This window comes from Gaeumannomyces tritici (genome assembly GCF_000145635.1).
Source record: "Gaeumannomyces tritici R3-111a-1 unplaced genomic scaffold supercont2.4, whole genome shotgun sequence".
NCBI lineage: Eukaryota > Fungi > Ascomycota > Sordariomycetes > Magnaporthales > Magnaporthaceae > Gaeumannomyces > Gaeumannomyces tritici.
The window spans coordinates 2389410-2415067 of NW_008804548.1; the positions used below are offsets into that span (position 1 = coordinate 2389410).

Below are 25658 nucleotides of genomic sequence, written 5' to 3' on the forward strand. Positions count from 1 at the left end.
CGCTTTTCGCGATTGGTTTCCGCAAACAATTCTCCACCTCCACGAATCACGCATCGAGTTGGAAGTTGGGAGTGCGGTTGCCCCGGCCTAAGAGCAAACACTCTATCCGCTCTATTAATCTATTCGGGATAGCGACAACTGCTATTCAAGACAATATGCACAGTCGCCCTAGTCTAAGTCCGCCGGCCGAACCGCCGGCCGCATTGGCTCGGCCATTGAGAAAGCTCCAGCATCAAGAAAAAACACAACCAACCCATGATCTATGAATGCTCTGCTCGCGGCCAACGGCGCAGTCTGGCCAGCGTACCTCCAGCAGGTCTAGCGGTCTAACCCGACTAAGTAGCGTATTTGAAAATAGACACGGAGTGAACGAGACACCAAGAGGAGGCTCGGGGAAACACCTGTCAAAGCACACCCGTTCCATCCCAAGGACGAACCGAAGGCCTGCCTAGCTGCCGCTGCTAGGCTGGCGGGCCTGTGAGTGCTGCTGTACCTGCACGGCGGCGGCAGCCTGCTGCTGCTGGGCTAGCAGGATCTGCGCGTACTGGTGAGGAGTCCCCCCTGACCCGACCATAGGCTTCGGGGAAGAGCCCGCTGCGGCGCTCATAGCGTTATTTCTCTGCTGCACGAGGCGCTTCTCCAACGAAGCCGTCGCTAGTTGACGGACCTGCTCTGCTGGCATCTGAGGGGCCTTGGCCCGAATCTGCGCCTCCACGTGGGCCAGCGCGGCTGACGACGCCTGTTGCTGCTGCTGCTGCTGCTGCTGCTGTTGCTGCTGGACGCCGTGCCCCCTGGGGCTACCAACACCCAGAGGAGAGCCGACAGCACCCCCATTCTGGGGATTGAACGCCATCATGACCTGTCCGTTCGCGATGTAGTTCTGTTGGTTATGCGGCTGGGCCGTCCCATTGACCGACGCCCGCATAACCGGTGGTGATCCTTGAGAACCCCGCTGATGGGGCTGGGTCGCGGACTGAGACGCCTGCCCATTTGTGTGGGAAAAGTGGTGGTTCTGATGCTGTGTCTGCAGCATCTGCGGTGCTGGCTGAATCTTTGGCCCATGAGGACGAGGTTGTGGTTGCTGTTGTGATTGCTTCGACTGGTGTTGTGGCTGAGATTGCTGCTGCTGTATTGGGGGCGGTGCTTGACGTGACGGTTGCTGCTGCTGCTGTAGTTGTTGCTGTTTTTGTTGCAGGGATGGTTGCTGGGCTGGCGGTTGCAGTTGTGCTTGGGATTGTGGTTGAGGGAGTGGTTGGGATGGTGGCGGTTGAGATTGAGCCTGAGTTTGGGCTTGACCCTGAGCTTGACCCTGAGCTTGACCCTGAGCTTGACCCTGAGCTTGACCCTGAGCTTGACCCTGAGCTTGACCCTGAGCTTGACCCTGAACTTGGGCGTGAGGCTGTTGCTTCTGCTGCGGAAGCGGTTGTGGTTGCGCCGGTGCCGGCTTTTTCTGTTGGGGTTGGGCTTGCTGCTGAGGAGGCTGCGAGTGGGATTGTGTCATCGGCAGGTTTCCCTGTTGCCCGTGAGCTGGGACATGGGTTTGTTGCGGCGGCGGCTGGTGCTGATGATGCTGGTTCTGGGTATGTTGCTGCTGTTGTTGCTGCTGCTGCTGCTGCTGCTGCTGCTGCTGAAGCTGAACAGATCGCTGCTGATTCTGGATCCGCTGGGCCTGAAGGAGAAGGCTGATCTCTGCTGGAGTTGACGGAGTTACAGGCATGCGGTGTGCTGCCTGGATCGGCATCTGTGGCATGCCATTGACATGCACGGGAGGCGCAAGGTTGCTAGACCCGTGGGCCTGGTGCATCCCCGACACACCGTTCTGCCCAACAGCCATTGGCATCCTAACTCGTGCGTGGTGGTTGCCTGCGGCAAGTTGAGCTGCCATGTTACCCACGTGTGGAGATCGCACGGCCCCAGAGGCAGCTGCTGCCATCTGTGCTGCCATGTGAGCCGCAACCTGTGGATTTAAACCAGGGGCGCCTACGGGCGCGCCGCCAGCGCCAGAGACTCCAGCAATGCTTACGGCCCCTGATGATCCACCCCCAGCCGTGTTGCCTGCCGGGGCCGCACCTTGAGACCGAGCTGCCAGTGCTTGTGCCTGGGCCTAGAATTGTCACACGATGACCTCGTTAGCCACATAATATACATGTACGGGATTCTAGTCCCAGAGAAAATGGCCCAACTTGTGAAGGTACGTACCTTTCTCTGCGCCTCCTGCTGCTGCTTTTGCGCATACTGAGCCATCCTCTCGGTGAGTTGTTGGTCACGCTCGTAGCGCATGAGGCTGTAGTCTCGGGGTGTCTTGGAGGGCCCACGAGGCACTGCAGGCTGCTGCTGCTGCTGCTGCTGCTGCTGCTGCTGCTGCTGTTGTTGTTGTTGTTGTTGTTGTTGTTGCTGTTGTTGTTGTTGTTGTTGTTGTTGTTGTTGTTGTGCCTCATTGGCCTTGCGGGCCGCAGCTAGCGAAGCAGCGTGCTGTTGCTTTTGTGCCGTTGCCTCGCGTTTCTTGGCCAGCTTCCGCATCGCATCTATCAGTGTCAGATGCTTCTGGTTGCGGCGCCGCTCGACCCGGATAGATGTGGTTGGCCGCTTCCGAGGGAGAAGCGTCACAGCCCCGTTCTGCGCCACTTGTTGTTGCGCATTCTGGTTTTTGTGCGCGATGGCCACTTGGGCTGCATCGATACGCCCCTGATACGTTCTGAAGTACTGCGTCTTGGACATATCATTGGGGAGCCCCTCGAGGTGCACCCACCGCTCAAAACACTCCCATGGGGTCCGGCGCTCCGGTCCCGATGAGAATAGCGACTTTGTCGAGAGCATACTGGAGATCAGCGACCAGTTGTACGAGAACTCGCGCACGAGGCCCTTAAGCTCGTCATCTTCAGCCCAAGTCCACTGCGACGCGTTTCGTGCCTCATAGAAAGCCTGCAGAGGCATAGGATGCTCAGTTGGAGGTCTGAACTGATGACCTGCGTGCAACCTGTCCCGTGTTGCCTTCATGTCTGGGCTGAAAAGAGCCACCGCACACGTCCCAATCTGCAAAGGCATGCTGTCTGAGTTCGGCGCATGGTTCGTGTCGCTGTTGCTGCTGTACACGATTCCGTGCTCGTCCTCCTCGTCGCTGCTCTCTTCCTCGACATAGCGATACCGGCTGCGCCTTATGGGAGTTCCGCCTGACTTTGGCACCATTGGCCTGTCTACATACCGGCTGAGTGGCAGCGCCAGGCGTCGCCAGTGCGCATCCGGATCTGGGTGTGACATCGTCAAGTCCGCCTTCTCTGGCACATGCAATGGTGAGCCAAACAACGGAAGTTCGGCAAGCAGTTGGTCAGATGCAGCCGATCTGCTGAGTCCGAATGCAACCTCGCCGTCAGGTAACCCAAAGATGGCTGATGGAGCTACCGTCGTGACCAGTCCACCCCCTGTGTCAGACTTATCGAGACATACCTGGCCCGCCATCGGCTGGGTCTCCGGACGCGGACCAGACTCTGTCTCTGCTGTGCTGCCAGGTTGCCCATCGATGACAGACGGTGGTTTGATACGGATCTGCAATGTTATGCGGTCCTCTGGACCTGCTGCCACCCACTCAGCGCAGGCCGTGGCCAAGCTGCTTGCCGCAGCCCGCTTCCACCTCCGCTCCTCCCTGAAATCGGTCCTCATCCACTTCATTTCCTGCAGGAGGACATCCCAGTGAGAAGATGGCCGGGTCGGCTCTGGGTACCGTTTCGGTTGCCGCAGTGACCACTTGTCGTGTTGCTGGAGATTGTACACCCTTCTAAGGACCCTGCAGGCTTGGTGCTCGAGGATCGAGAGCTGTGCGTCTGGTGTCGACAGTGTCTTGTGTGATTGGTGAAGCTGCGCATCGATGGGTTTCATCCACTTGGCGTTTAGTGTAAACCCCTGGACGAAAAGAGTGGTGAAGTAGTCTTCGGCCGAGAGATGCGCCGGTGTGGGTTTGCCTGCTACAAGAGCTGTTTGCTCCTTTTCTGTATTATGCTTCTTCCTTCTGCCAAAGGCCACAATCGGCACCTTACGCCGGGCTCTTTTTTTGGCTCTAACATGCCGAATCGTAGCCCCACATGTCCTGCCGGTCAGAACTTCCGCGTTGCGCTGGTACTGCTGCTGCGGCGGCGACCGGGGTCGTGGCGGGGCCCCCTCTTGTAAACTTTGTGCGGTGAGGCGGTCGCGACCAATTGTTGTGTCAAGTCCGCCGTTGCCCATAGTGGCATCAGCCGCATAAACCGTGATAGGCTTTTCTGGCACGGCAAGTTTATGCGATCCCGGTGAGATACCATTGGGTTTAGTCGCCTCAGCACCCTTTGCTGGAGTGGCGACCAACTTCTGCTCGCCCGACAAAGATCTGCGCTCCGAGGCAGCCTGGGCCCCTTCATCTGGAGGCGCAGAGCCAGACGCCTCAAGCAACGCGGTGACAGCTTCAGGGGCGGAGACTATCTCGGGCCCAGTGGGACATGGAGTGCAGCCCCTCCCGTCCTCCAGATCCACATCCTTGCTGACAACTGCTTGGGCGTCACGTCGATCGACATGCGTGTCTGGCCCAGCTGGTATGGTCCCATGCGGCCTAGGGCTGGCCGCTGAGCGAGTCGCCGCCGCCGATTCCCGCAGGAGTTGAGCTTCGACCGCATGAACACCCGCCGTTCGTCCCTCTAGAGCACTGGTGGGACTGAGAATGGATCGCCGATCATCGGAGGAACCCATTTGAGTGTCAAGTCCACCGGCGATGGGAGGGTGTGATGAAGCATGGCCGTTTTCCGATCGTGGCGGCAGGAACCCCACCATGTGGGCATCCTTGTCGAGAAATTGGGGACCCTCATGGTCTGGACTAGTGTCTGTCGACGCGTCGTGGACAGCAGGGGTAACTGGTGTGTGAGTTGTAGATCCAGGGGACGAAAAGGCCTCTGGATATCGAAGGCACTCTAGTGGAGCGGGGCGGGTAGATTTCGCCCCAGCGTCAACATCCGGGCTTGAGCCCGTGTCATTATTGGCCCGGGCGGTCACCACAATCTCAGGTGGTTCCTGGGGGGCGATAGCTTGGTCGGATACTGCTGGGTTGCAGGGCTGTGACGACGATGGGACTGGTGATCTCCGGATGGTGTGAGCCGAACTGTCGCCGACCCGGCCCGGAGGCTGGGAATAGGAGGCCTGGCCATTGGGGGCGGGTATTGATGGCAGGGAAGGAGCAAGGGGCGGGGGCCTCGAGGGCGTTGCGGTCGTCGACAAGTCGTGGCCTGAGTGATGTATGTCCTTCTTCCTATGATCTGTGTTCTGCCCTGCCGGAGGGGCGGGATGCGGGGAAAGCGCGGTATCCGGCGCAAGCGACTGAGGGTTGTCGGAGCGGGAGAGAAGCGTCACGCCATTGGCAGGACCAAGCCCTGGGTGAGTGAGGGCGGCGGGCCGCTCGCCGTTGATAGGTGCCGCCGCTGTCGGCGGACCCTCGCGAGCCAAGGATGCCGAGAACGCAAGGAAGCGCTTGACGACATCGGGAGGCAGCTTCCGTCGAGGTGGGATGGTAGATTCGCTAACCCTCCGATTTCTAAGACTGTAAGTGAGCGGTGGACACAGAGCAAGGGCGCAGGTCGGCCGCAGAGCGCTTCGGGTATTGTGGGCGGCACGCACTGTAGGATGTCATTTGCTTGCAGAAACTGAGATTTGGCCTGCGTGGAGGGCACCTCCGCGTTGCTGAGTGGCAGCCCGACCTGCTCGGACGCGACAGCGAATAACTCGCAAAGCTTTCGCTTCCTCGAGATGACAATTGAACTGCAAATATATCGGCATTAGGTTAGTCGGGAAAGACAGGGCGGCGAAGGTATGGGAAGGAAACCGGAGGGGAAAGTTTGGCCTGACCTGCATTCTGCCCGCTTCGATTGCAAGAAGGCTGCGCGGTCGGGGGCCCGGACCTCAGTCATGTCATCGGCGACGGCGACATCCGTTTTTCATCAAACCAGATGTTTCCCTCAGTTCCTTTGGACAATGGGAAACGATGGAGACGCGCGGTGGCAATTAAATCGATCGCGTGTTGTGGTGTTTCAATTGACGGCGTGCTTGGGGGCTGCTGGTCTCGCTCGCGACAGCTAATTTTTTACGCCTGCAAGTCTTGGATGGTGGAGGTGATGGGTTGGGTCAGTGCTATGTCGCAGCCAATGTGTTGGCTGCTGCTCGCTAAACCTGCCGACAAAGACCTGGGGACAAACCGCACATATTCCAAGGGCCGCTACAGTACCCACATTTGGCCCTAGCGCGACGGAACCTGTTGGTTGAGGAGACGATTACGCATTCGCATAAAGATAAGTGGGTCATTCGCGAAATGTCGCCCACCCGGTTTGGGAGCAGGCAACGTCCTTGCATAATGAATGGAAGCAACCAACTCGTGGTATCGCCCCCAATGCTAGAGCGCCAGACGGACACTCTCCGCCGTCGCTCTCCGCTGCCACTCAACGCCTCCAAACCACCGCCATGTCCAGCGAAAACCCAGCGCCTCCCCGGATCGCCATAAAATTTGGCGCGTCTTCTTCATCAAAACCCAACTCTACAACCTCCCTTGGCAAGCGGCCCCGACCGCAGCTACTCCACGCCGAGTCGGACTCCGAAGAGGACGACGCGTCGACGTCGACCAGGCATAAGCCCATCGCAACCATTTCCGCGACGCCAGGTCGTGTCTTTCACAATAATGGGGGCCATTGTGCAGGCACACCACTGAGCATCACACCCAAACGAACGACAAATGGCCGGAATTCCGAAAGGATATCACTGTCAGAGCATACAGCTAGCGGGCAAGCAGGGACCGTCACGGGTACGAGCGATGTCTCAAGCGGCGAGTCGCGGGGGAAGCCCTCTTTAAAATGGGGGCTCACTCTGAAAAACGACCATGCTAGTGTACCCCAGAAAGATCAGAGTTGTGCAGATGCGGATTCAGAGGGTTCTGGCGGGTCGGGCCTTGATGCCAGCAATGGGAGCCAGCCACCAGCGAGTGGCCAGGTGCCCATAACAGCGGATGACGAGGCTCTGAGCGCTCTGCTAGGCGGCGAGGATCGGCCGATCAAGGGTGGACATGTGACTGTGAACATTCCCTCTGAACACACAACGGAAGGGGATGCGTTTCGACGACAATTCCGTGAGGCTCCCGATGTGTCTACTTTGAAGGAATATGAGGATATGCCGATCGAGGAGTTTGGTGGCGCTCTCCTGCGCGGCATGGGCTGGGATGGGAAACTGCGTGGACCCAAGTCGAAGGAACCCCAAAGACGCCCCAACCAGGTTGGTCTCGGCGCCAAAGCCTTGAACGGCCGAGAAGACTTGGGCTCATGGAACCAGAAGGCAAATGGGAAGTCGCGTCCCAGACTAGACGAATATAACAGGCAACGGAGGAGGAAGCGAGACGATGCTCATCGGGACAAACGATAATGGTTAGGATTGCCAGAGCGAAATTGGGAGGCCTCAGTGGGTGTTGCAAGTCTCTTGGCCGGTAGGGCGGCCGGCCGATAACGGTGCGGGACAAGAACACCAACCAACAAACGGAAGAAGTTACATATGTGGAAGGCTCGTGCAAGGGAGTCGCTTGTAGGGGCGCCATCGGAGGCGACTCCCTTCTGTCCCTGCTGAAGGCGCAGGGCGGCCGGTCGGGTCATGGTCGGGGGCATCAAAAGGTCTCTTGCTGGATGGTATATATATTTTCGAACAGCGTGCTGATCTGTCTCTGGAGGGTGGCGGTCTCGTCTGTCATGCGCTTGTAGTGGTCCGAGTCCTTGAAGCTGCTGGAGCAGCAGTTGGCCGTGTAGAGGCCTGAAGAGTGAAGTGAATCAACTACCAAAGGAATTGATCTAGCTGACAGGATCCTCGAGGCCTGCTGGGAGCTATAAACGGATCACAAGGCAAAGCCAAGGCAACAGGTACAGCCTAAGCCCTATAATATAACATACACACTTTCCCCAGTCGGGTCCGGTGTTACAGTTCCGTGCTGGGGGCACGGGTCTGGGGCTTAGGAGTTGCTCCAAAGGCGCCTTTGTGCTTCAGAATGTTACAGGCCGGGCTTTTGGCTCCGGCTCATAAGGCCTCAGCTACATATAGCTGTAAGCCGTGTGTTACGACCAACAACCACAGCCCAAGGTAGAAGAGGGGCACAGGTCCAGCCAAGCGAGGAAGGGTCATGTGGTAGCCTTGCTCAAGCCAAAGTAATCTGTAATCCCTTTACAATTTACAAATTACAGTGTTAACCTGTAATTTTTCCACAAATTACAAATTACAAGCCCTTAGCAGGAGCACTGCTGCACTACCAAACTTAGGTATAAAAAGGAAGGTTTCTTACTGTTTAAAGTAGTTTTAATAAATGCATTAATATTAAATAATTTAAATTGGCTTTTAAATAACCTTTGGAGCAAGTATTTAAACAGTGCCTAAAATCCTTGTAAATCCTTTTAATTTGTTAAATTACGTGCTATTATTCAATCCTTTTTTAATGCTTTACTTTAAAAATAAAATTTTAATTATGTTATGGATCCGTGTGTTACGGCCAACCAACAAACCGGACAGGAGGCCAGGGGGGAGGTCTGTCAGGTCCGACAAAGGGGTCACCCCACTGTCAAAGTCACGTAACATGGGAAGGATCTTGGGATCTGTGGCAAAGCAACAAATCCAAGGGGATTTTAGGATTTGTTACAAAGCAACAAATCCAAAGGGATTTGTAAGGTTATTACAAATCCAGGACCAAAAGGCTTGTAAAAGCCAAAGTATATAAAAAGGAGGCTTTTTATTATTTTAGGTAGTTTTTAATTAAGGCTTTGGCATTAATTAAATTTTAGTTAGCTTTTAAGCAACTTTTGGAGCAAGCATTTAAACCGTACCCAGGTTATTTTGTAAATTTTTTTAATTTGTTAAATTACGTGCTACTATTCGATATTTTTTTGGTGCTTTACTTTAGGAGCAAAAGCTTAATTGTAACATTTTAATTAATCCTATTTAGCACCCGGACCGGTACCGAACAGTAGCAATGGCAACCAAAAGCGGCGAATCCTTTACAAAAGGGAACGACAAGCACTTTAGCTACGCAAACAAAACTTACGATATAACAAAAGTAACGGAAGCCAGGGCCGCGTTTATAGCCATAACCGCAAACCTTACCCAATTTAAGCAATAAGCTAGCGTTCCGCAAACGGCGGTTCGAATTTACAAATTTTTTACCCCCAACCGGTATAACGGTAAAAAAAGCACTTTTAAAGCTTTTTTAACCGAATGTCGAAAGTACTTCGTTTTTTATTAAATTTAATTTACAATTAAAAAATAAAAGGTTGCTTATATAACCATTTGCTTTAAAAACAAAATAAAAAAATGGTTCGAACCCGTATAGGCAAATTTTTTTAAAAGCCATAACGAAAGCAAAAAAAAACCAAAATTACTTTTTTTAGCTTCGCCCGGTTTAAAAAAAAAATTACCAGCGTATTTAGCTAAATTAACAAATAGCAAATTGCCGAAAAAAAAATATTCCAATTTCGATAAAAAAGCGCAACGTTAAAGTACGTTTCCAATTTTTAACGCTTTGTTAATAAGCTTAACTAAACCAACCAAACCAAAATAGCCCATTTATATAATAAGCTTCGAAATAACGTAAAAAACGAGGTTTTAAAGGTTAATCGACTTAAATTTTTCGCTAAATACGTTATTATTGTGGTTAAAATTAGCAATAAGTTATATAAGCGCCGTTTGGAAAAAAAGGGCCAAAAAACCAAGTTTGTAATACAAAGCAACCAATCGCAACAACGGTTCGACCGCAACAAATCCATAGCTTATAATTATTACTTTGGCCCTATGGATTTTAACGCTAGCGCTACGCATTAAAAGCAAAGGAAACGCAAGTTCCAAAATTTTAAGGACGGCAAATGCTTTTAATGTAAATAATTTGGGCATATTAAAAAAGATTGCTTTTAAAAAAAAGAGCAAAAAAAAATATTATGGGGCGATAAATTTAAAATAGCAGCGGCGACCAAGAAAAGAACGATAAGTTTAAAGGACAATGGCTATTTTAGCCCGGCGTTTTTTTAAATTGCATGCATTAATAACCATTGCGTTGCTTACCATTCCGACAAAAATGCAACAAAATGGTTTTTTTTGCAAGCGATTGGTTATAACCAAACGAAAAAACCTTGTAGCAGCTTGCAGCAATAACCCAGCCGATTCCGATAGTAAAAGCGATTAAGCTTGGATCGATAAAAACCTTTAGGAAAACTTTAAATTACGAAACGAAACATTTTGGAAGCAGCTTTTGCGCGCTGCCGAATAAGAAAAAGTGTTAAATGCTTTTGTTAAAGGGCAAAACTTTAAAAACGAAATAGCTTAACAAAAATATAGCTTAAAGCTTTGGGTTAAAACCAGTTTAATTCCCAATTTCGAACCAAAAAGCAGCAAAAAAGGAAATAAACCAACCATAAAAAATGTTGTAAAAATTTTCCAAACCCCGAATTTCGCCATCCCCAAACCAATTAAGGCTTAAATAGCAAATAAAAGCTTTTACGGATAAATAACGTTCGAAAATAGCGAATTCGAAAAAAAAAGCAACGAAAAAAGCTTAAGCAATTTTTGCTGGTACGTTAAAAACGCCCGCATGTTGCAAAAATACATACGGGCGGCGTACCAAAAACGGTATTAACGAAAGTACAAATTAAAACGCAATTAAAGCGTTAATTTGCAGGATTTTTAAACGCAAGCCGAGCAATAGCTAAAAAAGGAGTACGAATCGGGCTATAACCAATTTGTTGTGGCCGAAACCAACGGTTTAACGTACGCATGCGCAATAATGCTAAATTAAACCAATTATAAAACGTTCCGTTAAGGCGGGTTTATTATGCGAAAGCAAAAAAAAAGTTTGTACCCGGTACGCCCGAAAACCGTAATTAAGCAATTTTAAAAAAGCGAAAAAGCTTAAAGCAAAGCCGAAATTTAACGGTACTTTTGGAACGTTAATTTGTTAAACAAAAACGGCATTTTTTACGAAGTTATACCAGCCAAAAACGATTTTAGGCGCTTTATTAATTGGTTTGGTAGCAACCATTTAATTACGTACCAAAAGTATACCCGGTTGCAAACGTATAGCTAAAAATAAATTAAAAAGCTGCGAAATAGCATTAAGGAAAAAAACCATAATAGCTTTATGCTTAATTACCAAAAGCATTTGTGGTTGTTTTAAAAAAAATGCTTTGCTACGAATTGCGCGGTACATTTAGTTTAAAAGCTTCGAAGCAACTTTTTTTTTTGCCGATAAACCAACGAGCTAATTATTAAGCTTAAATTAGCATGGCAATTACCCAAATGGTTTATTACTAAAAAGTACGAAAAATCGGCAATATTTTAATTTAACCTTTAATAGCTTATACTTTGCATTGCTAAAATCCTGGAATAGCAAAAGTGCAAAAAGTTGGAATGCCAAATCCACATTATGCAAAAAGCCAAAGCATGGCAAACAAAATACAAGCTTTTATACATACCAATGCGGTATAACAAAAACGTAAAAGGCTTATATAAACCTTTTAGCAACTTTAACGACCCAAAGTACGCGGGGGTACGCAAAAAATAGGAAACAAACTTATCCAAACTTTGGATAAAGCATTTCGAAGCAAAAAATTAAAAAATCCATTTGTACCAAAGCCATAAAAAAACAACCATTTGCAATAAAAACTTTAACAATAATAATTAGCCCAAACGAGCAACATTTTTATATATGGGTGCAATAAAGCCTTTATTGCTTAAAAACCTTAATCGATTGCGGTGCCCAAAACAATTACGTATTGTTATAAGTAATATTACGATACGGTATTCCTGTACGCAAAAAAGATAAGCTATACTTTTTTACGATAATAAAAAAAAACCAATTAAATATAACAACGGATGGATTAATATTAAAACCAATTATTTTAGCTTTTGTTACCAAAATAAAACCTTTTAAATAACGCTAAACGCGTTAAAAATACGGAACGAAAATGTAGTTTTCGGGATTTCGTGGTTACGAAAGTACAATTTAAAAATTAATTAAAAAAAAAACAACCTTTAATAAATATTTTTACTAGCAATTAAAAAAGCCCAATAATTACGGGCCGCAAATAATGTAAAAATAAAACCGAAAAAAGGTATTTCGACGGAAACAAAGCAAAGCAGCAATTTTCGAACTTTATTACAAAAAACCATAATAACGTTTTACAATGGATTTAAACAAAAGCTATAGCAATTAGCCAATATATTTCCGAAATACCATAAGTATTAAAGGTTGTTTTAAAAAAACCTAAAAACGGTATTTCCAAAATACGGGCCGTTTAATTACAAAATTAAATTTAAACCAAATGCGCAATTTAAATACCAAAAGCTGTACTAATTTAACCTTAAACAACAAAAAGGTTAAAAAAACAATTACAAAAGGATTTGAAAAAAAGGGTAATTAAACCTTTAACATTTTTAATGGAATACGGAATTTTGTTTGTGCTTAAAAAAAACGGAAAAAAACGAATATGCATTAATTACCAATTACTAAACGAAATTACGATAAAAAATCGATATCCTTTGCTTTTTATCGACAAATTACGCAACAAGCTCGGTAAAGCCAGGTATTTTACGGTTTTAAACCTTCGAAAAGCATATAAATTGCTTTAAATTAAAAATGGATAAAAATGGATAACAATTTTCCGGATACGGTTTAGCGTATACGAATCGTTAGTTATAACCTTTGGATTTACTAACGCGCTAGCTACTTTTTAGCGGATAATTAATTACGTGCTTCGAAAGCATTTCGACATTTTCGTTTTAACGTATTTAAACAACATTTTAATATATTTAAAAACGCTGGAAAAGCACAAGCAATATATATACCAAATATTGTAAAAGTTGCAAAAAGCAAAGCTTTTAATTAACCCGGATAAATGCGTATGGTATACCCAAAAAATGGTTTTTTTCGGGTTCGTTATTACGCTAGGAAAAGTTAAAATAAACCCAGCCAAAGTACAAGAAATAGCTAATTGGCTAGCGCTTACCAATGTACAAAAGGTACGGGCGTTTTTAAAATTTTTTAACTTTTATCGACGGTTTATGCAAAGGTTTAATGGCAGCGCTACGCTATTTATAAAATTTACCAAAAATAATACCCAATTTTATTGGGAAATACGAAAATAAGCGGCTTTTAAGCAATTTAAAAGCGTTATTTTACGGAAACCAATATTGGTTATTCCAAACCCTAACAAACCATTCGAAATTAAAACCAACGCGTTAAATTACGCGATCGGAAAATAATTAAAGCAACGAAATGGGGAAAAAAAGCTACACCTTTGCGCTTTTTTTTTACAAAAACTTAAAAAATTTAAATTAAATTACCAAATCCATAATAAAAAGCTTTTCGTTATTATTAAAGCTTTGGAAAAATGGAAGGTATATTTGTATGGAACAAATTATTAAATAACGGTATATACCGATTACAAAAACCTGGCACATTTTATTACAAGCCAAAACCTTAATAAGCGTTAAATCCGTTGGAATTAATATTTCCAAAATTACGATTTCCAAATCCTGTACCGAAAAGGATTGGAAAACGGAAAGGCAAACGCGTTAAGCAAAAAAAGCGATTACGAAATTGTTATTTTAAAAAAAACCAAAACGCTTTTGGCTTATAAACCAAAAAAAGCGTTGGTTTTAATTTAGCAAGCAATAACTTTAACAACCAAAAAACAAAATTAAATTTTAAAAAAGATTTTGGAAATTTATAGGTTATTAGCCCATGGCCACCCAAAAGTTACCAAAATATGGAAAAAGCTTCGATAGCATTACGGGTTTACCGAAATTCGGGCAATAATGTTAAAAGCAATAAAAAATTGCCAAATATGCGCTAAAAACAAACCCAACAAGCATTTTTTTTACGAATTGCTTTAACTATTGCCAGCGTTAAAAAGGGCGTAGCAAAATATTATTATGGATTTTATCGTTAAATTTTTTAAATTTAAAAAGCTTTTAACGGGAATACAATATAATAGCATATTGGTAATAATAAATAAGCTTACGAAATATGCTTTATACTTATTTTATAAAAAAAGCAACAATGCGCTAACTTTAGTTTACGTTTTTTTTCGGCACGTAATAACGAATTACGAAATGCCGCAAAAACTAATTACAAACCGAAACAAGCTATTTACAAGCAAATTTTGGAAAACGCTTACGGCGCTTTTTAAAATAAAACACGCTTTATTAACAACGTACCACCCCCAAACAAACGGACAAACAAAACGAATTAATAAAACGATAAAGCAATATTTGCGCTATTATATTACTTATAAGCAAAATAATTAGGTTTAATTATTATTAATTGCTTAATTCGCTTACAATAGCTTTATGCATAAAAGCACAAAAAAAACGCCGTTTTACGCTAATTATAAATATACCCTTACGGCATATAACGAGCCCAAGGCCAAATTTAAAGCCTTAGCAACGGAAATCCAAGTAACGAAGCTTACCAAATTGCACCAAAACCTTTAGGACAAATTGGAAAATTTGCGCTACCAAATGGCAAAACAAGCCAACAAAAAAAAGATCGAAAAATTAACCTTTAAAGAAAGGAATAACGCTTACCTTTTACGCGCTAATATTAAAACAAAAAGGCCAAACAACAAGCTGGATAAGAAAAAATGGGGACCTTTTCGGGTTATTCGTATTATTTTTCCAATTAATTATAAATTTTAGCTATTACCAACCATGCAAATCCACCCAATTTTTTACGTTTTTTTGCTGGAACCAGCGCCGCCGGGCTTTAAAAGCACCAAATTAATAAAAGTTAACCCCAATTAAAAATGGGAAATTAAAGCCATTTTTAACGAAAAGATGCATTACCGCAAAAAGCAATACTTTATTAAATAAAAAGGATGGGGGGATAAGCATAATATATAAAAAAACACAACAAACTTTGGGAATTGCCAAAAGGCTTTGCAAAAATATTATTTAAAAAAAAGTTAGCAATAACCTTAAAACCTGTAAAACGCCCCAAATTCGAAGGAATTTGGTAAGCAAAAAAAGGAAAATCCCATAGCATATCCAAAGGATAAGCTGGTAAGTTTAAGCAAAAAAAAAAAAAGTATAATTGCTGCATGGAACGTTTCCAACGGAAACGTTCCATGCAACAATTAATGGTTGCACCGGGAATTAAACCCAGGATTTTCCGTTACAAAAACAAATGCGCTACCATTGCGCTATACAACCTATAGAAATTGTTAAGGAAATTACAATTTACCGGATTAAAAAAACGCAAGCAATTTAGGATCGATACCAAACCTTGGACTTTCGGGGTTAGCAAAAAAAAAAAGAAAACCGAACCGATACGATTGGCTAAATAAGCCGATTATATCGATTTAACCAGGTCGCACCGAAAGTTAAACCCAGAATTTCCCGTTACAAAAGCAAATGCGTTACCATTGCGCTATACAACCAAAAAAAGCTATTAAAAAAGTTACAATTTACCCGGTTAAAAAAGGGCCAACGGGTTAAGGTTAGGATTAACCCCTAACGTTGCCCAATTAAAAAATAAAGGAAGGAAATCGGGTTAAAGCAAAGGAAAAGGGCTGGCTACCGCCCCGGCAATAGCTTGTGCTTTTTCCTCCCGCTTTACCCGCTTTAGCTCCTCGACATTGTTAACCTTTCGGCAAACAGCACGCATTACTTTTTCCAACCACATGCGTTTTTGTTTGCGCAAGCGCAAAACCTTTTTTTTAGCAGCGATTAGCTCGGCTTCTAACTTATTGTATTGGAAAACCAAGCGCCGCAGCTTACTAAAAAAAGGGCCAAAAACGTCGCAACCCGAACGGTTAACCCGCAAGCACTCGGTGCAGCGGGAAAAGTTCAAAAAGGAAACTTCGCAAATTTTACGCTTTTGGAACTTACAGTAAAAACAAAAAGGCATGCTAGTAAAAAAAAAAGAATAGCAGCCAAAAGCTCCTGCTAACGCAAGGTTTTTGGAGCCAAACGAAGTTTGCGCACCCAACCAAACATTTTGTTAAAAAGAAAGGGGATGGTGGAACAGTAAGGAAAAAAAGTACTTACGATTAACAGGAAGGACGGGGCAAGCAGTAATACGTAGCCAAAAGGGCTTGGCCGTTAAAGGAAGGACTTAATGTTACGGCCAACCAACAAACCGGACAAAAAGCCAGGGGGAAAGGTTTGTTAGGTTCGATAAAAGGGTTACCCCATTGTTAAAGTTACGTAACATGGGAAGGATTTTGGGATTTGTGGCAAAGCAACAAATCCAAAGGGATTTTAGGATTTGTTACAAAGCAACAAATCCAAAGGGATTTGTAAGGTTACTACAAATCCAGGACCAAAAGGCCTGTAAAAGCCAAGGTATATAAAAAGGAGGTTTTTTACTGTCCTAAGTAATTTTTAACTAAGGCTTTGGCATTAGTTAAATTTTAGTTAGCTTTTAAGCAACCTTTGGAGCAAGCATTTAAACCGCACCCAGGTTACCTTGTAAATCCCTTTAATTTGTTAAATTACGTGCTATTGTTCGATATTCCTTTGGTGCCTTACCTTAAGAGCAAAGGCCTAACTGTAACACTGTGCTAAGCACGGATTACGTAACCCAAAGGGTACCCCTTTAAGTTAGGATTTATATATATAAGAATTACCCTAAATCCGTTAAAGATAAAAACTTAACTTTTTCCTTTTTTCCTTATTTCGTAAAATACTATTACTTTAGTACCCGTTAAGCATTACTTGGTAAATTAACTTACTACATTTTTACGATTTTTTTTTTGCAAAATAACGAATTATAGCGGAAAACTTACAAAACAAACAATTTTTAATGTATTATATAAATTTATTTACCCCTTTCGAGCTGTATAGCCCATGGGGAGCATTACGGATCGGGGTAGCTATTTAAAGGTAAAAACCGTGCTTCCAGCCGACAGCTGTTTGGTGTAAAGCCGGGTAAAAACTCCTTCCCTTCGAGGTATCTTCTACTCCGCGTCGTTTTCGTAAGTATTTTAATGTATTAATAAAATCCCTCTTGCTAAATTAAGCAATTTATTAAAAATAATGCAAGTTTATAATTATACCGGACTTGCAACGGCAATTAAAAAAATTACGGTATAATTACAGTAATTCGGGATAAATAAAGCAAGGATTTAAAACTTTTTTACTATAAAAGCATTGCTTTTTTATGTTTTTTTTTTACGACTGTATACAGGTTTTCCAAAATTAAATAATTTATATACGTATATATATATTTATACGCTGCTTTATTTATAAAAGAAACTTTAAAGCTTTTACTTAGTACATGCGTAAGGAAAAACCCTTGGGTTAAGTTTAAAAGGGAAAACCTTGTGCTTGCGTACGGCTTTTACAGTGTTGCGCTTCCGTAACGGTGTTAAACCGGTAGCCGCGCTTACTTTTCTCCTCCACTTAATTGCTTGTAAAAGCTCCATTCGGGAATTAACCGTTTTTTTAAATGCAGCCCTTTTTGCAAAAGGCTGGTAAAGCCGCAAGTTGCGCTTTAATTATAATTAATTAATGAAAAAACCCGTTTTTACCCGCGCGCGATAACGACAACAACTAATTAAAAAATTAAACTTATTACGAAAACCGGAAACGCTAATTTGCTTAAAGGCTAAACAGGCTTAATAATACCTTAACGCGCCGTTGCGGCGCTGATGGAAAAGGTAATAAGCTTAAACCAATTGAAATACGCAATACGCAACGGGAATTTTACAAACCAGCAACAACCGAAATAAAAACCAACTGCAAATATAAAAAAAACTTTAATTAATTATTACAACGATGGAATTTGCAAAAAAAAAGGTAATTAATTAATAAAAAAATAAACATTACGGCTAATAAAAGTATTCCAAAATTCGTTTAATACGTTAAATTAAAACTAAAAGCGCTTTTGCTTCCTTAACTTCGCAACGGGAAAACGCTATTAGCTACAACAAATTTAACATTAAATTTAAACTTTTCGCCCCCGGCTTGCAACCGAACGTATGTTAGCGCGCGAGCGCGCTTCCGGCGCCGCTGCTAGCGCCGCTGGCAGCCCCGAAAGCGACGGAGCGGTTACCGGCCGCCTTAACTCTAGCAACAACGTTACTATAACCAATGCCCCCAACCCTTTTTTAATGCGCCAGCATTGTAAATTTAAAAAATTAATTAATTAAATATTTAAAGCTTTTTATACCTTTTCGCAATATTAAATTAATATTTAAAATTGTAAAAATAAATGGATTAAAACCGTAATAAACGCGTTAAAAACGCAAACCCGCAATTATTGCAATTGTATGCTTAATTAGCTTTGCATTATAAAAAATAAAACTATTGTTAAAATACGCAACGTTTGCAAGCAAACCGTTAATTACGCTTTAATTTTAACCGTTAATTTGTTGTAAAACGGTTAAACCGGCGGTTACCCGCTTACAATCCGCTTTTACGCGTATTTTAATACCAGCCTCCCCTTTTTCCAAAATACATTCCCGCGCGCATTAAGCGCGAAATTACAATTTTAATTAAAAACGCGCCTTTTAAAATTACAAACCGCATATTCGTTAAAATTATAATTACGTTAATAAAAAAGCTTAGCAATAATGTAAAAGCAATTTGCAAAATTTTAAACGGTAACGTAATGGTAGCTTTTTATATAACCGTAATTAAATATATAAAAAATACCATATGTGTATTTATACGCTATTATGTTTATAAAAAAAACTTTAATGCTGCGGCTAAATACATGCAAATGGGGGAAAACCTTTGGGTTGGGCCTAAAAAGGAAAAACCTTATGCTTGCGTTTTCGCTTTTTTGGCGGTGCGCTTTCGTAGCGATATTAAACCGTTTTAATTAACGCTTACTTTTTTCCACGCTTAATTGTTCGTAAAAGCTTTACCCGGGAATTAACCGTTTTCCCGCGTGCAACCCCTTTTGCAAAAAGCCGATAAAGCCGCGTTCTGCTTGCTTATGGTTAATTAGTTAATTTATTATTTAATTTGTTAAATTGGCCTTTTTGCCGGGGGGTTACAAATTGGATCCATTTTGGTTAAAAGGGTTTTTTGCCGGTTTTTTTGTTTAAATTTATTTAAAGCGTTTAAAAGGCTTTTCCACGCATTTAACCTGGTTTTTTTAGCACCTAGCCCTTTTCCTTCCCGTTACCGTTTTATTGGTTTGGCTTTTTGCGTTTTGGGTTATTTAAGGCGGTAAGGTTGGGATTGGGGCTAAAAGCTGCAAAAAGGTTAAAGCTTGTAGCTAATATTTAAAAAAAAAAGGGATGGTAATCGAATTCGTCGGTTTGTGCGTGCGTTCGTTGGGGTAAAGTTGGGCCTTTCCAAAAGCTTTTCCGTTACCTTTTTTTTAATTTAACCTTTTGCATTTTAAACTTTCGAAATGGTGCGAAAAAGGCTAGGAAAGGTTAGGGTTGGAAAGGTTAAAATCGAATTAATTATTGGAATTGTTAATTAATTGTGCGTGGGTAAAAATTAATTTGGGCAAAGCCCGTTAGCGGGGCGGCCCCTTTTTTTTTTCGGCTTAGCAAGGCGGGCGGTTAAGGAATAAAAAGTCTTTTGTGGTTTCGACGGGATTCGAACCCGTGGTTTTGGCGGGACCAGCTTGGTGCAGAGCCATTGCATTACGAGGCTTAAAAAAAAAAAAAAAAAAATACCATATAAATTGCTAAAATGATCGAAAGCAAAATAACGCATTAAACTCAAATTTATAACTTAATAATTAAAAATATATAATAAATCGCCGTTAATAATAACAATGCAATTCCATAAAAATTTAAAACGCAAAATATTAAAGCAAAAATTAATTTTATTTATATGTAAAACGCCCGGCATTTTAAAAATACGCTACGGTATTTATTAAAATTATATTTCCCGCTGCAATTTAAACTGCATGCAATAACGGTTTCGTATTTAAAAATAAAAATTTTAACGTTAAACCGTTTACAACGGGGGCAAACCCCGTTTATGTTATGGATCCGTGCTGGGCACGGATTACGTAACCCAAAGGGTGCCTTTTTGGGTTAAAACTTATGTATATAAAAATTACCCCAAATCCTTTAAAAATAAGGACCCAATTTTCTCATTTTTTTTCCTTATTTCGTAAAATAATAACATTTTGGCACTTACCGGGCACTATTTGGTGGTTTAATTTATTACATTTTTACGAAATCTTTTTTTGCGGAATGGCGGATTATAACGAAAAACGTACGGAACGAGCAACTTTTCCGGCATTAATAAAATCCTTCCCGCCCAACCAAATAGCTTATTAAAAACAACGTAAATTAACGGTTATAGCGGATTTGCAATTGTAATTAAAAAATATTATGGTACTAATGTTACAACCAACGAATACGACCGACAAGAAGATAAGCGGGCGAGGGCTAACAGCCCAGGACAAGGGGCTACCCCGCACCATTACGTAACAAGAAGGTAATACGCTTAATACTAAAGGTATTAACAATATTACCGATACTTACAATATTTAAAGGATTGCAAATATTAACTTCCAAGCAAAACAAATGCTTACTTTAAAAACAAGGTATAAAAATGAAAGGATTTTTTACCGTTTTAAATAGTTTTTAACTAAAGTTTTGGCATTAATTAATTTAAATTAGCTTTTAAGTAACCCTTAAAGCAAGCATTTAAACCGCATTTAAGTTATTTTGTAAATCCTTTTAATTATTAAATTACGTGTTACTATTTAGTACTTTTTAATGCTTTACTTTAAAAGCAAAGGTTTAATTGTAATATTTTAACTAATTTTATTTAGCACCCGATTAATACCAAGCAATAACAATAGCAATTACAACCGGACCTGTTACAACGTTTGCCGCAGTTACCGCGGAAAAAAACGTATTTCGGTACGGAAGCAAAAAGTACGACATAAATAATGCAGCGCATACTAAATTTGCTTTCGAAACTTTCGTTACGGAAATTACCGTATAAAAAAACCGGGTTAGCATTTTGTATACGGCGGTTAAAGCTTATAAATTCCTTACTTTTAACCGGTACAAAAGCAAAAAAAGCATTTTTAAAGCATTTTTTATTAAATGCCGGGGGTATTTTGCTTTTTACCAAATTTAATTTGTTACTAAAAAATAAAAGGTAGTTTATGCAACCATTCGTTTTAACGGTAAAGTTAAAAAGGTAATTTAAGCCCGTATAAGCAACCTTTTTTAAAAATTACAATTAAAGCAAAACAAAAACCAAAATTATTTTCGCTAATTTTGGCTTTTTTTAAAAAAAAGTAATTAGCGTTTTTGGTTAAATTAATAAATAACGAATAATAAAGCGAAACCTATTTTAATTTAAATAAAAAAGCGCGGTTTTGGGGTACGTTTCCAAATTTTAACGCTTTATTAACAAATTTAATTGGACCAACCAAACCAAAATCGCTTATTTTTACAACGAATTCCGAAATAACGTAAAAACCGAAATTTCCAAAGTTAATAAATTTAATTATTTTATTAAATACGTTATTATAGCAATTCAAACTAGCAATTACTTATACGAATAACGTTTGGAAAAAAAAAGCCAAAAAACCAAGCTTGTAATATAAAACAATAAACCGCAGCAACGATTTAATTGCAACAAAATTATGATTTACGGGTTTCATTTAAACTTTATGGATTTTAATGCAAAGGCTACGCATTAAAGCAATGGAAAACGCAAATTTTAAAATTTTAAAAATGGAAAATGCGGCAAATGCGGCAAATCAAAATACATTAAAAAGGATTGCTTTAAATAGCAAAAGTAAAAAAAATAAATTAATTGGTTGGATAAACCTTAATAAGCAATAGCTATTAAAAAGGAAACGTTCGAGCCAGAAAATAATAAATGTTTCGGTTTTACTTTTTTTAAACCACGTGCAATTACAATAACTGCGTTATATACAAATTCGATAAAAACGCTACGGGGTATTACTTTCGAAAGCGTTTGGCAATAACCAAACGAAAAATACCTTTTATATTTTAACGCAATAACTTTATAAATTTAAACGCCGAAAGTAATTAAGCTTAAATTAACCAATATATTAAAAAAGATTAAATTTATAATTACTATCGTTTAAAAATTTAGTAAAAGCCGCAAAATAAAAAGGGGTTTCGAATTCGTTGGTATAAAATTTAAAAGCAAGCGATGGCGCCGCTTAAGCTAAACCAAACCCGGAGTTGTAAGTTAAATTTAGCATTTTTAATTAGCTTACCCAAATTACCGAAAAGCTAAGGTTTAATAGCGATATAAACGTAGCAATGGCTAAAAACGGGTTTAGCAATAGCCCGGTTCCGGAATTGGTTAACCTCGAAAAAAGGAAAACGCGTTGCCGAAACCAACGCCAGCCTCAAAGTTTAAAAAACGGGTAGCGTTTACGTATAACCCGTTCAATAATAGCAAAAACGAAAGCACGGGCAATTTCCGTTAGTACGTACAAAAGTTAAACATAATTATGGTTTAGCTGGAATGCGCTTATACCAAAAGGATATTTCGAAATTATTAAAAAAAAAGGCTTACGGAGCGTAAACGTTTAAAGCTTTTAGCAATACGCAAAATAAAAAAACTTAAAAAGGAACAATTGCTATTACTTTAAAATTGCAAAAGCAAAAACGCTTATACGTTAAAAAAAGCTATTACTTTTGCTTTAAAAGATAAATTTTTTTTGGCACGCCCCCGTTTAACCAACAACCTTTTTGCCAACAAAATATATGTTTAAAATAAAGCTTAAATGCAAAAGTGCTTTTAAAATATAAAATTACTAAATAAAAACGGCACTTTATACAAGGTTATTCCCGCCAACAACGATTATAAAAAATTTATAAATTAATTTAGCAAAAAAATGCTTTAAAAAGTATTTTACTAAAAACATTTTAAGCTAATAGCTTACGAACGAAATTAAACGGACCGGTTGCGCGATAACCCGCAAAACGGAAATTATAATAGCATAAGCTTTAGCTACCAAAATTATTTATAGCTTTTTTGGGCTAAATGCTACTATATTAATTATTTAATGCATTTGGTTTAAAAATTAAAACCCGATTTTTTCCCGTACCAGCAAACCAACGGGCCCATTATTAAATTACGTTTGGCATAGCAATTACCCCGTTAAATAGCTAGTTATTAATACGGAAAAACCATAGTATTCCAACCAAGTACTTATTATTTTATGCTTTACGTAATACAGGTATTGGTTTAGCAAAAATGCAAAAAAATGGAATGCAAAACATACATAATACAAAAAGTAAAAGCTTGGCAAAACGGGTTTAAATACCCGTACTAACCTAACCAGGTCGATAAAAAGCTTTGGGCTGAAAACGACGGGGTGTTACGACCAACAGCCCGTGGAGGGTGGCAAACCCCGCCTTTTTAAAAGGAAGAAAGCAAGCTGGGGGGAGTTACGTAATATCGGGGTTAAGGATTAATCAGTAATAATCAATTGGGGATAAGCTAATTATGGGCAACAAAAGGGTGCTTAGTAACGATCGGTGCTATCGGCTTTAATTAAAGGGATTAAGGCTTTTTGTAGCATTCAAAACCAAGCGGTCCAGGTATAAAAAGCAGGGTTGGGAATTAAGTCAAAAGTTATAAGTTAAAGTTATAACTTTTGTAAGTAAGTCAGTCAAAGTTACCGGTATAACTTACTAATAACTTACTTAAAAAAAATTAACTTACTTAATTAACTTAGTAAGTTACTTTAAGTCAATTTTTGCATAAATTTTTGCATAAGTTTACATAAATTTCTACATATTTTTGCAATTTTTTTTAAAAAGTTATGTTATATATATAACGTTAAATAAATTTGGATTTAAAGTAAAAAAAATTAATAATAAAAACAATTAAAACAAAGAAAATTTATAAGTAAAAAATATTTATTTATTTATTTATTTATACGCTGTTATGTTTATAAAAAAAACTTCAGTGCTGCTTTTAAATATATATGCAAATGGGGGAAAACCTTTGGGTTGGGCTTAAAGAGGAAAAACCCTATGCCTGCGTTCCCGCTTCTTTAACGGTACGCTTCCGTAACGGTGTTAAACCGCTTTGGCTAACGCTTACTTTTCTCCACGCTCGACTGCTCGTAAGGGCTTTACCCGGGAATTAACCGTCCTCCCGCGTACAGCCCCCTTTGCAAAGGGCTAACAAAGCCGCGTGCTGCTTGCTTGTAATTAATTGGTTAATTGCTTTGTTATATAATTTGCTAAAGCTTGCCGGGCTTTAATCGTTGTCGCTTTGGGGTTTAAATTGCTAATTTTATTTTGCTTGCCCAAATGGTTTAAAGCATTTAAAAACTTTTTTTTATCCCCCTTTTTTTTATTTTTTTGCTTTTTTCCTTTACTAACCCGCTATTAACGTTTTTTTATTCGGTGCATTACGTGCGTTATTTTTTTTTGTTTTATGCTTTAAAAAACCCTAACATTTAATGGTACGTGCAAGGTAATAACTTTGCCAAGCACGTAAAAGGTGCATTCGAAATCGGATTAGTAATGGTAACGAACGGGTGCAAAGCGGTAGCGCAAAAGTAAAGGAAGTAAGGGGGTTGCTATCGAAATTGATAAGGTTATTGTAATTGTATCGGTTGTTTATCGGCGTTGTTAATATTGGTTAATTTGGCTTATCGTGTTACAATCAGGCCTTTGCTCCTAAGGTAAAGCACCAAAGGAATATCGAACAGTAGCACGTAACTTGATAAATTAAAGGGATTTACAAGGTAACCTGGGTGCGGTTTGAATGCTTGCTCCAAAGGTTATTTGGAAGCTAACTAAAGTTTGACTAATGCCGAAGCCTCAATCAAACACTACTTAGGACAATAAAAAACCCTTTCCTTTTTATACCCCAATGACTACCCCTTTGGGGTCGTGGATTAGTTGGCTTATAAGGCCGACTCCGTGAGCCTTCCTGAGCCTCCTTTGGATTAGTGGCTCACCTCTCCTGCTTCCCTGATCCACTAATCCCAGGTGGTTACGTAACTCCTTACCCCTCATGGGGTTCCCGTGTCGTGCCACCCCTCCCTCCTGGCCGAGGGTGGTTGTTGGTCGTAACATATCGGCCTTTATCGGATTTCGATCCTGGCAGGCCAAGGGCTTTAAAAATAAAAAGTTTTTGTGGTTTCGACGGGATTCGAACCCGTGGTCCTGGCGGGACCGGCTTGGTGCGAAGCTAGTCAAGCTACTGCATTACGAAGCTAAGTAAAAAATATTTAAAAAAAACAGTAAAAATAACGGTAAAGATAGCAATAATATAATAATAAAAAGAAAAATAACAAAATAGTAATAAAAGCAATAGTAAAAACAACAATAAAAACAGTAATTATTTATATTTAATATATAAATTTACTTATTTAACTTTCCGAATCGTTATTTTCGCTGGAAACTTCTTTTTTTTGCTGCAATTCCTTTTGCAAAATCGATATATCGCTTATATTCCAGCTTTTTAATAATAATATTTTACGGCTTGTTTCCGATTTTAATTTATTACGGCTTGGGGTTATAATATTAGTAGCGGTAGAAAATAACCCTTCGATTGCAGCCGAAGTAACTAGAATTAATAAATTTTTTTAGCTAATATACTTAATATTGGAAAGCGTTTTTTCGTTATTTTTCCAATATAATAAAATATCCTGGCTTTTATCGTATATATCTTCGTTTAATATATTAAATATTCATTCG

At 41.1% G+C, this 25658-nt stretch overlaps 3 protein-coding genes and 1 non-coding gene across 4 annotated transcripts; 2 read left to right on the plus strand and 2 right to left on the minus strand.

The window, feature by feature from the left end:
• Window positions 1-105: 105 nt before the first annotated feature.
• GGTG_08239 (hypothetical protein) lies at window positions 106-6160 on the minus strand. The gene is made up of 4 exons (XM_009226078.1): window positions 5860-6160; window positions 5632-5772; window positions 2200-5548; window positions 106-2104 (listed from the first exon to the last, which is right to left on the minus strand). The coding sequence occupies exons 1-4, from the start codon at window positions 5919-5921 to the stop codon at window positions 449-451; spliced, it is 5208 nt and encodes a 1735-aa protein (XP_009224342.1). The 5' UTR covers window positions 5922-6160; the 3' UTR covers window positions 106-448.
• A 185-nt stretch (window positions 6161-6345) lies between these two features.
• Window positions 6346-7944, plus strand: GGTG_08240 (pre-mRNA-splicing factor SPP2). Its single transcript, XM_009226079.1, has one exon. It carries the CDS (start codon window positions 6469-6471, stop codon window positions 7414-7416), a length of 948 nt encoding a protein of 315 aa, XP_009224343.1. The 5' UTR covers window positions 6346-6468; the 3' UTR covers window positions 7417-7944.
• Window positions 7945-15153: 7209 nt separating this feature from the next.
• Window positions 15154-15225, minus strand: GGTG_20160. The gene has a single exon. It is a non-coding gene; the product is annotated as a tRNA-Gln (tRNA).
• A 6127-nt stretch (window positions 15226-21352) lies between these two features.
• GGTG_08241 (hypothetical protein) lies at window positions 21353-21517 on the plus strand (the record flags this gene model as incomplete). Its single annotated transcript, XM_009226080.1, has 1 exon — window positions 21353-21517. A coding segment is annotated over one exon (165 nt), but the record flags the coding sequence as incomplete, so codon positions are not given.
• Window positions 21518-25658: the final 4141 nt, after the last annotated feature.